This window comes from Diceros bicornis, chromosome 13 (assembly GCF_020826845.1).
Source record: "Diceros bicornis minor isolate mBicDic1 chromosome 13, mDicBic1.mat.cur, whole genome shotgun sequence".
Taxonomy (NCBI): Eukaryota; Metazoa; Chordata; class Mammalia; order Perissodactyla; family Rhinocerotidae; genus Diceros; species Diceros bicornis.
This window is the reverse complement of record NC_080752.1, coordinates 23705554-23719484: the sequence shown is the minus strand read 5'-3', so window position 1 is coordinate 23719484 and position 13931 is coordinate 23705554. Positions and strand designations below refer to the sequence as shown.

General features: G+C 54.8%; 1 protein-coding gene across 1 annotated transcript in view; it reads right to left on the bottom strand.

Annotated features, from left to right (window-relative positions):
• The window catches only part of PRDM16 (PR/SET domain 16), a 262764-nt gene extending 252489 nt beyond the window's left edge, over positions 1-10275 (bottom strand). The window contains exons 1-5 of the mRNA XM_058553864.1: positions 10180-10275; positions 9771-9842; positions 8664-8821; positions 8261-8324; positions 8074-8179 (exon numbers count right to left, since the gene is read on the bottom strand). Coding sequence (XP_058409847.1) covers positions 8074-8179; positions 8261-8324; positions 8664-8821; positions 9771-9842; positions 10180-10275 — 496 coding nt within the window. The remainder of the gene's footprint in view (positions 1-8073; positions 8180-8260; positions 8325-8663; positions 8822-9770; positions 9843-10179) is intronic.
• Between the last annotated feature and the right edge of the window lie 3656 nt (positions 10276-13931).

The following is a 13931-nucleotide window of genomic DNA, read 5'->3' as shown; positions in this document are numbered from 1 at the left end:
GGTTGACTTGTGTCTCCCCAACTTCATGTGTGGAAGTCCTAACCCCCAGCATCTCAGAATGTGACCTTATTTGCAGATGTGAGTAGGTAAGTTAAGATGAGGTCATTGGGGTGGGCCCTAACCCCAGAGGACTGTGTCCTTATAAGAAGAGGGAATGTGGACACAGACCCACGGGGAGAACGCCCCATGAAGATGAAGCAGGGATCAGGTGATGTGTCCACAAGCCAAGGAACGCCGAGGATGCCAGCAAACCCCCAGGAGCTGGGAGAGGCCTGGGACGGATTCTCCCTCTTGGCCTCAGAGGGAGCCAGCCCAGCCTACACCTGGATCTCGAGCCTCCAGCCTCCAGAGCTTAGACACGATAGATTTCTGTTATTTAAGCCCAGTCTGTGGCGCTTGTTACGGCAGCCCCAGGACACTGACACATCCATTAATTTAATTGACAGCTTTTGCTGCAGAACTTTTTATTGAGCACCTACTGTGTGCAAGACTGCCAAAGGGTTCATTCAGGCCACTGGGTTGGACACACAGTTTGGACACTCAATTGTGCTGAGTGACCGGCCAGCAGGGGCTGAGCAGAGCTGACATTTCTTTAAAACACCCACAGAGGACATGCCGGGGGCTTCCACACGCGCCCCCACTCCTAAAGCATTCTAGAAGCTGTGTTTACAGATCCCGGGGCCCTGCCGCCACTCCTGGAAAGTGCTGTGCTGACCCTCGACCCTTGACCTCCTGCTGCCTGGGTGTCCGAGCCTGTAAAACGGGACCACCTAGTCCCTACCTCGTAGGATGACACTGCAGGTTGAAAGACAGCAGAGCTCAGACCCAGGCCCGACGCCCCCCACGCTGTTCGTGTTATTAGTCTATTTCCCCATACACGGTCAGGCCTCCCCACGCTCCCGTCAGGGTTTATTCTCTCCAGGGCAGCACACGTCTCCCTGTTTGCCGGCTCACTGTTGTCAGTCCTAAATTATTCACTTCCCGGGGGCAGGTCATTTCTGTCTGAACAGGCCTCTCACAAAACCAGGGTAAACGGGCGATTAATAAATGCATACAGACGACGACCCCGAGAAGTGTGAGGCTGCTCTAAACGGGCGCCTGATCCCGTGGATCTCGGAGGAGTTTAGATAATCTTTGCTTCCCCAGGATAAGCTGTTCCATCTTAAAAACATAAGCCAGCAAATCCATAAAGACAGAGAATAGAACAGAGGTTGCCAGGGGCTGGGGTAGGGGGATGGGGATTTGTTGTGTAATGGGGACAGAGTTTTTGTTGGAGACGATGAAACAGTTTTGGGACTAGACAGTGGTGATAGTTACACAGCGTGCGAATTACTAAATGCCACTGAACGGCACACTCACGAATGGTTAAAATGACAAATGCTATCTGATGTCCATTTTCCACAATTAAAAAAAACAAACAGGCCAGTTCTTTCTTCAAAGCACCCCGCCTCCTCCTGCGGCGGTGGTTCCCATCTTCAGTAGAAGAAATCGTGCTTCCTTCCCAGATCAGACACCTGTTCCCCCTTCCCAGACCTGGCTATATGCGTTGGTGGTGATGAATCCAGCGGAACGCGCCTCTGCACGAGACCGGAAGGAGTTGGCCACATGCGAGCGCGGTGTCTAAGGGACAGAAGCAAGGGCTTCCCGACACGGGGCAGCTTTTCCGGAGTCTGCTCGCGGAGGAGTGAAGCCGCTCGAACAGCCCCTGAGTAAATCTGCCGGCCTGCAAACCTCGGTGACAAAGTGCCTCCCGAGCGAGGGTACAGGGCCGTGTCACTAAGAACACAAAGGGCATGGCCCAGGAAGTGATTTTAAACCTAACTGTTCCAATTTCTTTTGTCAAACGTCTTCAGCGGCCCTGGGAGATGTGCTCACAGGGCATCCGGTGAAAACCTGCAGTAAGACAGAGACACACGATCTTGTGACGAGAGCAGCGACCCCAGTGGCACTCTCCTCATCGCTGGACGGGCTAGCTTATATTTTTTATATGCCGAGGAAAATCCCCACACGGATGTCTGATATTTCAAGACAAAAGGAACCCTGACCGTCCCTCTGTGCCGGGCCGGCTGGGGTTGGGAGCCATCTCTCCTGACCGGCTCCTCTGGCAGCCGGGCAGGCAGGGGACACTTCATTGTGGAGCTGGTTTGCTGGCAGGAAGCCCTGCCTCGTCCAGCGGGCAGCCAGCATGATAATGAGACAGTTTCTATGGAAATGAGCTTATAACTATTCATTTTCTCCCTGTTCCCGACCCATCCACAAAGAGGGTTTCCAAAATGACCCCCATTCTCCTACCCCAACATGTCCTCACGCCATCGCCCGACCCGCTAATCAGCCGGAGGAGAGAGGAGAGAGGAAATGCCGCGCTTTGACAAGATGTGGGAAAGCACCTCCATTTGTACTTGGTGTGGCTGTGACCAGCAAACAAAGAACCCTCGGCTGCTCCGGGGCCAAGTTCTCAATCAGCTTTCCCGGGAGCACTTTCAAGCGTGGTTTTGTGTGTCTTTTCTGGGGAGCTCTGAAGTCCTCCTCTGCCATCTTTTGAGAAACTTTGAAAACAATCTTGTTCTTCTGGAACATTCCTGGCTGACCTCCCTCCTGCTCACCTCCCTCACCTGTCGGTGGGTCCCCTTGAACCCCTGTCTTTCTTGGGACAGAAGAGGATGGAGGGAGGGGTTCTGGGTACCAGGAAGTCCACTCCCTCACCCATCCAGGTTGTTGGTGATGGGGAAGAAGACTCCGAGCATCAAGAGGGACTATCAATTTCACTGCATGTTCTCTCCCTTCTAGGGTCTCAGAAAATAGAGGGACAACATCGTCATGGGAATAGGAGAAAATAGAAGGAAAGCCACAGACCCTCGGGGAGTTCTGCCTGAGACACAGACAGAGGCTCAGACCTGGCTCTGCCTCTTCCTGGCTGTGTGGCCTCGGGCAGGGTGCTTGACCTCTCTGAGCCTATCCCATCTGGAAGTGAAACTAGGAAAACCAAACTAGGCAATTACTGCTGAGCAATCCGCCCGGCATCTTTGGTCAGCAGTAACTATCAGGGTCTTGTTGTTGCTAGAAGGGGGGAGTACGGCTCCAGGACCCTGAGCAAGAGGGACATCCTGAACCAGGCTATTTCCGGAGGTCTCCCCTCACCTTGGCACGGGAAAGGTGGACCCGTCTGCTCCTTGGGCACCGGGCGGTTCTCTATCTCCTCCCCTCAAGTCACTCTTACCCGGGCGGGGGGCAGGCGGGGATGTTCCTCCAGGGTCCTCATCCCTCATGTCCTCTGCAAGACCAAGCAGCCGCTGTGCACACAGCAGGCCCCCCATGAATGCTTCAAGTTCATCGGGGGTGGGAGGGGCGCAGGACCTGGCATCTCCAGCTGCCCCATCAGACCGGCCGTGCAAGGGGACCCAGACTCTGGGTGTGGGGTGTGAAGTCCAGTGCAGGCCCCTCACCCTGCCGCAGTCACTTGCTGCCTTCCCAGCCGTCCAGACAGCCCAAGGCAGGACCCAGCCTCACCCCGGGGTCCCCGGGGGCCGATCCCTGCAGGGCCCCCCAGCTCTGTGTGCTGCGGTGGGACCTGGGGCCGGGGAGCTTGGACACGCAGGGCCGCCCTGGGCGAGCACCATGCAGGCCAGGGGTGTGAAGTCTCCATCCTGGGGCAGTGGGCTGAGCAGATAAAAATACAGGCCCCCCAGTCAGTCTTGAACTTCAGATAAACAACGGGCAAATTTTTAGTGTAAGTAGGTCCCGGGCCGTTGCTGGGACCCTCTCAGGCTGGCCCCGGGCCATGCCTGGGCTGCAGGCTGGATCCTGATCCTGCAGGTCCGTTGCGGGGCGGGGGCTAACTTGCCTCACTTTTTAAAGAAAAATATTTAACAAACCCTAAGTTCAGACTCCTTTTCCTCACAAAAGCTGGTGGCACCTGTTACGATCGGATCGTAAAGTCGTAGCTTCCTCCGGGCCTCAGGAGAATTGGAGATGCCTTCTCAGCTTTTAAAGAAAATACCAATTTTAGAATTTTACTGACCCAGCAGAAAACAGGAAACATCAGTGGCTTAGGTATAGGTTAAAAAAATGTCTTTAAAAAAATTTAAATGCCTCTCATTTAAAAAAATTTAAATGCCTCTCATTTAAATAATCGTGGCATATTTTTGACAGAAGACGAGTTTTAAAATTCGAATTAGGTCTGGTTCGCTCTTCTGGAAAGTAACCCCCTTGAGGACCAGACCCACGTTTTACTTGTTTTGTTGTTTTCATCTTTGCCGTCATCGCTGGGCCTCTCAGGATGCCGCTGGGTTTGCTGACGGAGAACGTGAATCGACAAACCAGAAAGGGTACTGTCCCAGCGAGGGCCCGCCTGGCGGTGGCTGCTGCCCACACAGACGGGCAAGTTAGATGTCAAAGGTTTGGAGGAATTGTGACTGCCTGTCAGTGTGAGGTATAGGAAATAATTTATATATGTGTGTCTGTGTGTGTGTCCATATACATATTTATATAGCGAGACAAATTAATTTGTATATTAAATTTACATATATAATAATTATATAATTTACATATTAATATATTATACATTATATTATATATTATATAGTATTATATATACTATATACACACACATATTTTATATATACGGATATATACACATAACAGACAAACACACAAGGCTGAAAAAATACACCAAATGGTATCTCTACCATGTGTGAGATTTGTGGGATGTGAGATCTTAATTTTAAAAATATGCCTGTATTTTCTACAATGAGCATTCATTATTTTTATAATTTCATAATTTTTATAATATATGACATAATTTATGAAAAAGTTTAGGTGGGAGAAGCAGTTCTCGATGCTGAAGTGATGGGCCCCCCACGGGAGGGGCAGGAGGGGAGCTGGCCGCACGGCTACCAGGGGAGGGTCCCACAGCACCACCAACCCCGAGACTGCCCACCGGGGTGTCATGTCCCGGGGCCACCTCAGCTCAGCGCCCAGTGGGAGACATGCACACACAGCCCCCTGGAACAGCCGCAGACAGGGTGCCTGTCCCTCATGGCCAAATCGGGAACTTTTCAGAAGTCTGTTCAGGCCACGCTCTTCCTTCCAGGGAACAGGCCGAGGACCGTGAAGTTCTCTAAAACCTGTGAGCCGTGATCTCTTTCTCTGCCATCTGCAATCCCTTTTCTGCCCAGTGGACCTTGTCCCACCAAAGACTAGATCTAGCTGAGTCTGTTGTCAACAGGAATCAGACCTCTCCCCACCCTGTTCTATTTCGGGCAGGGTCACAGCAGCGCATGGAGCCTGGGGGGTGCTGCCAGAGAAAATACAGCAAATACAATAATCAAACACAACAAATGCAATAAATACAGTAAAATGCATGCAGTACTTGGTACGTACTTCTACTAAAAGATTATATACTGTTATCTGGAATTCAGACTTAACTGGGCATCCAGGATTTTCCACCTGCTGAATCCAGCCACCCTCCCTGGGGCCTGAACAGTTGCTGGGGCTCAGACAGTGCCCAGTGACCTTGCACTTCTAGCTCGGAAAGCAGGTTGACCAGGTAGGTGCTGAAGTGCCTGCCCTGGGACCTCAGCCTGGAGACGGGGCAGCTGTGGCCAGCTCTGGGCAGGCATTTGCCTCTCGGGTCTCTAGGCTGCCCCTCCTGCCCACCCCCAGCCCTGTCATTGCCCAGAGACGTGCTGACCTATGGCATGGCACCACAGTGTAAACTCCACAGCATCGGGGCCCCGACCTCATCAGCTCCCTCTGGACACTCTGGAAACCACTGGTTGCCCCGAGGGAGCTGGAGGCTTCCCCAGAGCTGACACCCACTCCTGGTTCCCGGAGGCCACATGGGTGGTGCAGAGGCTCCTGGAGAAGCCACTTCCCGGCTGCGGTTTCCACCCTGTGCTGAAACCACGCCTGATGCCCAGGAGCAGGTCTGGGCTCTGACCTGAGGCTCTTACGCCACCTTCCCCCTTGGGCTTGGAGGAGCCCAAGTCTGGACCGAGCTGAGAGCGGGACCGAGGCTCCTCTGAATGGGTCCAACCCGCCTGGGGCAGAGAAAAATCTCTCAAAGCATATTTCTCTCTCCCCTTCCCAGTTCTTGTCAGTTCAAACCCATCCAGGGAGACAGCCTCGGTACAAACCCATCCAGGGAGACAGCCTCCGTGCAAACCCATCCAGGGAGACAGCCTCCGTGCAAACCCATCCAGGGAGACAGCCTCCGTGCAAACCCATCCAGGGAGACAGCCTCCGTGCAAACCCATCCAGGGAGACAGCCTCCGTGCAAACCCATCCAGGGAGACAGCCTCCGTGCAAACCCATCCAGGGAGACAGCCTCCGTCCAAACCCATCCAGAGAGACAGCCTCTGTTCACACAGCTCGTGCCCTGACCGGGAGTATGCAGACGCAGCAAAGAAACGAAATCCCTCCAAACCAGAAAAACATCCTAGGCCTCTTTTGGGGGCTATTGATTTGAGTTTGGGCCACTTCTTTTTAATAATGGTCATTGACCTAAACAAACCTAGACACAAAAACAGAAGCAACAGCGATTTTTTCTTCTGCAGAGAGATACTCGTGGGGGTTTGCGGCAGAAATCATCTCTGATTATTTCCTCCCAGGAATAATTTCCCCCAAAGCCACCGAAAATCAAATTGATCACAATTAACATTCAAATAGGCCCCACTCAAGCCCGTCACAACTGTTCCTCGGCCTGGGAGCCGTGCAGCCAGCCTGGGCCGGCCCCATCTGTTGCTGGGGCAGCCAGAGCCCCTCATTCTATCACAGCCCAAGTAGGTTATCGGAATAATGGGAGAGGAAGTCAACGAGATATATTAGCGCTGCGGAATATTTGTCATCGACTCTGTCTTTCCTTCTCCAGGAATATCGGTGATGAATTTGCAAATGGTCCTGGATTATGACAGAGCGTTTTCTCTCTTCCTTATTTATCCCTGCTCTGAGCACCTCGATTAGAGGCCACAGTGACAAATGCATGAATAAAAGGCAGAGACAATATTTTAGCTTCGTGTTGTAAATCTCCTTCTACGCATTATTAATTTAAGGAAGTCCATTACACCAAACAGCTCTGAAGAAGAGGACAAGTCTCAGGGAGGAGGGGCTTCGGCACCTGAGGGTCAGAGAAAGGAAAAAACCCAGCTCCGTCCCCGAGCTGAGGTCGGCCTGGACTCTCACCAAATCCCAAAGCCTTCCAACCACCGAGGTTTTATTTAAATAAAAGACGAAACATTTGCTCCCCCAAACACAGGCACATTTTGCAAAGTGGGAAACGGCGCAGTTTGAAATGATCTCATTTTTCAGGAGCCGCGACGGCGAGGCCCAGGGCGGGCTGGGAGCGGCCGGGGAGGGTGGAGGAAACCCGCTCCTATGGGAGGAAGGAAGGGGGAAAACAGATGGACGGTGCTCAGCGCGGGAACAAGTGCATCTCCAACAATGGAGTGGGCCCCCTTTCTTCTCCGCGAGAGAACACCACTGTGAAAATGTGGGGACGGCATAGCTGCCACAACACAGATAGCGGGGCCCTAGCTGCGAACCCCAGCCAGGGGCCTTTCGAGACGATGCTAATGGGGAGCAGCCGGCATGGCAGCCGTGGCCAAGCCTCGCAGCCTGGGCCTTCTCTCCCCCGATTTATTTTCTTTTAAAACCCTCCTAGAAAGGAGCTGCAGCCTTGTCCCACCACCTGCCTTGGCTGGCTGTTCAACTGCCACCGGGAGAGCTAGGAGCCAGCTCTGGGTCTCCAGAGGTCTCTTCCAGGGACTGTCCTCGGGAAATTTGGAGGGAGGGCAGCAGCCCTGCCATTTGGGGGCTCCTGGAGTAGAGCCAAGAGGCCGGGGGTCAGGAAGGCTGCCAGCCCCGCTCACATCGGATTTCTGCTCCAGACCCCACGCTGCCAGACCTGCGTGGAGCCCACGGGGGGCTCAGGGTTGGGGAAGGAGCAGAGTTTATTTCTACAAGGGACGAAGGAGTCGATTCACGGGAAACCTCCCTTCACCCACACCAACGAAAGGCTTGTTTTTTAGTGTGTGGGGTTTTCTTTAACGACAGAATTTGGGTTTCTTTTTCTCATACTTAGGCTGATTTTGCAGCAGTTTTGGTAAATGCTGCTCCCAGGCCCTGCCCAGCTGCCCTCGCCACACTCGTCCCCTGGGTTCCTGACGGAAGTGGGTGAGGGTGGCTGGGGGGCGGCAAGGGGAGGTGCGAGTCCTAACCTGGGCTCCAGGCCTCCTCCCCACGCTGGGCACCACTGTCTTCCCACGCTGGCATAAGGGATGCCGCACAGTGGGCGTGAGGCTGTAACAGGTGTGCCTGTGCTGGGGGACCTGAAAACACCGGGGACCCAGCTGGGGCCATCAGGGGGTCAGGAAGCGGGAAAGGGGAGAAAGCCCCTGAAGCCAGCAGAGACGGACGTAAGGGGTCACGAGATTGTGGGGCCGGGAGGGCCGGGTTCCGGAGCTGGACGGGCATGCTGCTGATGGCTGCAGCCAATTCGGACAATGCCCCACGTGGCACCTTTCTCCCTGAAGGTCCCAGCCATTCATGGAGAATGCAAAAGGCCGCCGTGGCAGCACAGACAGCTCTGTCCCCTGTAACTGCCCGCTGGTTGGGACGAGAGCCCCCACCAAGAAGTGTCTGTTCCCCCTGAGGGAGAGTGAGCCAGCCTGTGGCGATAGCCCCCATCAGCCCGTTTAGGGCCACGGTGGTGGATGGCCACGGCGGATCCTAATGACTCATCACAGGCGAGGCCCTGGCAGGTCCCCGAGACCGAGGCAGCCGCACAGGCAGGGGAGCAGCGCTGGCCCAGTGGGACACGGCGGCTCTAAAATCAGAAACTCACAGACAAAGAGCTCGGGGACCAGGACAGGGCTGGAAGGGGCAAGGAATCCGAGGAGGATTTCACTTTATGTTTTTGTTTGTCAGCCCAATGGCTTCAGAATCTGCAGCTTTCTTCAAAGCGGAACCCGAGGAGGCCGACTCCCGGCCTCACGTGCACTCCGAGTTCCCGAGGATGGGCCTCCGTGTAGACCCGCACGTCGTAACCTGAATGTTGTAGAACAAGTGCTGCACATTAGTAAAATAATTGCTGGTTGTAGAAACAGTGTGTTTACCGAGTTTTCCGTGTAACCATGTGCCCCGCGCTCCTCATTGGCGCGAGCTTAATATTCAGCTGGTGTTGACTGAGCATATGACTGTTAATCAGTGTAAATTAAATGTGCACTTGAAACCCCCACTTAAAGCCCTCCTAATTATTTTTTGATCCAAACAGGACTGCCTTTTCCACAAGGGTGAATTGGGGCTCTCCGGGACCAAATATTAGTGAGAGAAACTATTGCCAGCGTTGAGGATTGGCCTCCAAAAAGACACATGGCGGTTTTTCTTGTGTTGTTTCTCGTGTGGCCAATGATGCGTTGTTTCCATGTGAGACCCTCTCCGGTCCAGCGTGGTGGCCATTGCCGTGCAAGCGAGCCCATGGTCAAGGGCACAGCTTTTCATCCAGGAGAGCCAACTGCCCACTGGGTGGGTGACGGCTGTGCATTCCATTCAGCTGAGCTCCGGCCACGTTCCCAGCACAGTCAGTGTAATCTTGACACATGCACCCACGTGCACACATGTGTACACACGCACACGTGCACGCACAGCCCAGGACCCCAGGAACCACGGTGGGCCCACCCAGGTCCCCATCCTGTTTCTGGCCCCACTCCCAGCCCACGTTCCTTACCTCGTCCCAGACCCCTCCTGCCCCAGCCAGCCTATGGCTTCTACCCTACTCTGCGCTCAGCTGTCCGGCCGCCATTGCCTGCGAACAAGGAGATGTGCAGGCAAGGAGGAGGGCTGCAGACCTGGGGAGGTGGAGAGAGAAGGTGGGCACAGAAGATCCAGCGGTGAAGGCCTGGGGATGGGGGTTACCCCTTCTCCCACTCAGAAAAGAGGGGCACTGCCCGGGAGCCAGCTCTAGCTGGTCTGGCCACTGACCTCAGGCTGTCTGGTTAACTCCTCTGGCTGGTACTTCCTGGACACCTTCTGTCTACGAACCCTTTAGAAACGCCGATGTGAGGTGTCTCCCAGGGCCAGTTCCCAGGGCCAGTCTTCTAGACCCGGGCTCAGCAGGAGAGAGAGGCCTCAGCAGGAAAGGGGCTCAGAGAAGGACAGGCCTGAGCATCTGGGCAAGGCTCGTACCACCTGAGGATAGGGACTTCCCAGGACACTGTCCTTCCTCAGGACGGTGGCCTTGGCATCTCTGAAACCAAAGGCCTGTGCGTCTTGCTCAGTCATGTCTGCCTGGGTGGTGTCTTTGCAGCCCTCTGCAGGGGGCTTGACCCAGCAACAGGTCAGAAGGCAGGTGGACAGACACACAGCACTGTGCTAGAGGCCAGCAGTCCCTGCTCTTCAAGACCCCATGGGGAAGTATGGCTCTGTAAAGAAGTGTGCTCAGTGCTGTAGAAAGCAGCACAGTGGATGAGGGCCCACTCTAGAAAGAAAGGTCAAGGCATGAATCCCAGATGCTCCATAACTCCTCTGAGCCTGTTTCTTTATCAGAGATGGGGATCTAATAGTGCCCATTCAGAGGATTACCAAGCCAGAACATAGACAGTGCCTGGCAGGTTAAGGCACTCAGTACATCTCAGTGTATGGATGAGTGGATAGGTGGATGGATGGATGGATGGACAGAAGGATGGATGGATGGATGGATGGACAGAAGGATGGATGGATCAACGGATGGAGGGATGAATGATGGGTGATATATGGATAGACGAGGGGAAGGATGGGTGGATGAATGGATGGATGGATGGAAATATGGATGGATAGAAAAACGGATGGAGGAGCAGACGGACAGAAGGATGGATAGAAAGATGAATGGATGGATGATGGGTGATATATGGATGGATGAGAGGAAGGAGATGGATGGATGATGGGTAGATGGATGAACAAATACATGAATGGGCAAATAAGTGGTTGGATGAATGAATAAATGGAAAAACACTGCCTTGCAGTTCAGAGGCCTTGTTTGCTAAGTTCCAAATGGGGCCTGAAGTGGCCTTGCCCCCTGATTCTGATCCAGGGATCCTCAGGGACCCCTCACCCTCCCCTCCCACACCAGCATAGGAATACCTGCTGCTAGGAGCCCTTGGGGCCAGAGGGGACTCCAACCTTGAGTCCGTGCTCAGCTTGGCCCTGCTTTGGTTTCCTGGTCGGATCTCAGTGAGGATGAGGCCATCGTCATAGTAACACGCCACAGGAATGGGTGACAAGCAGGGCTTTGAGAGATGCTGAGAAGAGAGGGGAGACTCCCATCCACCCAAACCCTCTTTTGATCCAAGAGTGGGATGTCCTGGCCCAATAGCCTGTTCCCTTTTCTAAGGTTTAAAAGCTGCAGTCAGCTGTGCGGAAGTTTCTGCAGAGACAGAGAGAGGGGCATCAGGCCTGACCCTGTGCCCACGACGGCTCTCGTGATTCCAAGATGAAAGCCAGGTGCACTGCGTGGCTAATCCCCCAGGCCCACACAGAGGGGAGTCCCTGTCAGCTCAGTATTCTCCAGGAATGAACAATATGAGCGACTCTGGGGAAACAGAGCTCTCGTCTAATGCGTTCATGGCAGGAGCATGTGCTGTGGTCTGCCCCGAGAACAGGTGCAGAAGTAGATGGCACCGTCTACGTTGACTTCCACCCGGATTCTGGCTGGGATGCGGTGTCGACATGCTGCTGTGGAAACAGAACTTCTTGCTGTTTGTTGTACTCATCCGTGTGCAGAGGGAAATCCAATCAGAACACATCCTTTGGGGTCCTTTTGTAGTAAAGGAAGAAAGAGCACCCACGTGAACTATGCAGAGCGGGCCAGGCTGGGCTGGGCGGACACAGGGGACTGGCACTTGTGGCAGCCGTCCTCTATCCCCTGGTGGAGTGGGGATCCACGCCCAGAAGGAAGTGATGCAGGGTGCTCCTTAATCGCCTGTGCCAAGTAGAATGGGGGTGCCGCAGGGACTTAGGCCCGGCACCCAGCGAGTGGACACACACTGTGGCCCCGTTTGCTGTGTCCAGAGACAAAGGCTGGATAGGAGCATGAGGTTGGGGTGATGTTGCCACGATGAGGAGGTCAAGGGTTGACTCCCGAGGAGTCCCAGCCCCCATCGAGGGCCCCCGAGACCAGGCCCTCGCTCAGGACTTCCGTGCTTCCTCTCCCACACCCCACACCGCCTGGGGGTTAAAGAGCAGTGCTCGGCTTCAGTTAAAACATCACGATCGCGAGCTGCTTCCCCAAGAGGTTATCTTTTCTGCCATTTGTGTGCAGTTCAGGTCCAGAGGGGTGCCCGGATTCCCTGGGGGCAGAGGGCAAGGGTGCAGGCACAGGCTCTAGAGAGAAGGCGTGCTCGCGGTGGGCGAGCCGGTGTGTGTTTGCAGGAGCCAGGGAGCAAACGCTTCCCTTCTCGAGCAGCTGGGGTGGCGTGTCCAGACCCACAGCCTTCCTTTCACAGATGTGGACACCAGCTCTGGGAGGTCTCATGGCCGCCCAAAGCCCGCTCCCTAGTTAATGACAGCCAAGGCCTGCAGACCTCTCTGGGCCTTCAGGCTGGATCCCTGCAGACTCGGGGAGGGACGTCTGTTCCCATCCTGGTTGTCTGCGGTGTGTTGTCTCCTATTAGGAGCTGCCTGTCCACTGGGGGGATCCGTGCGGGAGATCCCCAGCACTGCGTGTTGACTGTGGACACACCTCGGCCCGGCGGGCAATTGCCCATGTCTCTCATCCTTCAGTGGCAGAGTCTAGAAAACCCCTGTGCTCCTGGCCTCCCAGAGGGCTGAATGTCAACACCAAAGATTGCCACCGGCCAGTCCCCATGGGGGTCTGTCCCAGGACCAGCGAGAACTGGAATCAGCTTTCAAGGTGGCAGTGGCCCAAGTGCACCTCAGAGAAGGTGCTCCCCGTCCTGGAGTGGACAGTCAGCCTTGCTGCCTGAGGCCGGACCCTCCCGCTTGAGCGATTAAGTTGGACTAAAAAGTTAATTAATATGAACTTCTCGGTTTCTCTTTCTGGTTAAATAAAATCCTGCAGGATCTTGGAGTTAAATGGAGTTCTGTGCCAGTGGGCTGGTGGTCACTGAGGCCCTAGAAATGCCAGCCTGCCTTCGAGGCTGTCGGAGCAAACCCCGGACAGTGTGAGAGTCCCAATGGCTGGGAGCATCCGGGCTCCCTGCAGAGGGGCTGTGACATTGGCTGGGGACAACGCCCTGTGTTCCCGACTCCCCATTGTCCCTGCAACACAGGAGCCACAGATGCAGACGACCGACCACAAGTGACACCAGAGCAGCCAGAACAGAGAACCGTGGGCCAGACCGGGGACCTCAGGGGTGCATGGGACCTTGGAGGTTGCTGTGGCCGATACACCAACAGCCCGAAGGGGACACGAGTGTAGAGGGCTTAAGGGACTTTGCAAATGCCAGCAGAGCTCCGATTAAAGTCCTTTCCTACTGGCCCCTAAGCCAGTGTTTTTCCACAAGGGTGAGCCACAGTTTTGGGGGATTATGACCACTCGATTGATTAAAAAACAATAATGCATGTCCTGGCTTGCCAGAAGGACTTTGGGCAGGTGGCGACTAGAAGGAATGGGTTTGGAGATGGGGAAGACGCTGTGGGCCTGTGTCTCGGGTAAGCAGTGACTGAGGGGCCACGGTTCCCCGAGCAGCTGGTACCCAGCTCAAGATCCCTCTGTGTGCCAGGGCAGGACGAGTCCAGCTGGGCGGAAGCGTAGGATGCTGGGGAGAGAGGGGCCAGGCCTGGGAGCGGACGGGGCTCCATCCTGGCTCTGCACAGGACAAAGCGCCAGACCCTCTGTCCACTCCGAGGTGGAGCTGGATGAGACGGTGTCAAGGAGTTTCCCGCCCTGAGGTAACTCCTCTCTGGATACACTGATACGTAGGGCAGGGTCAAGGGGTGTA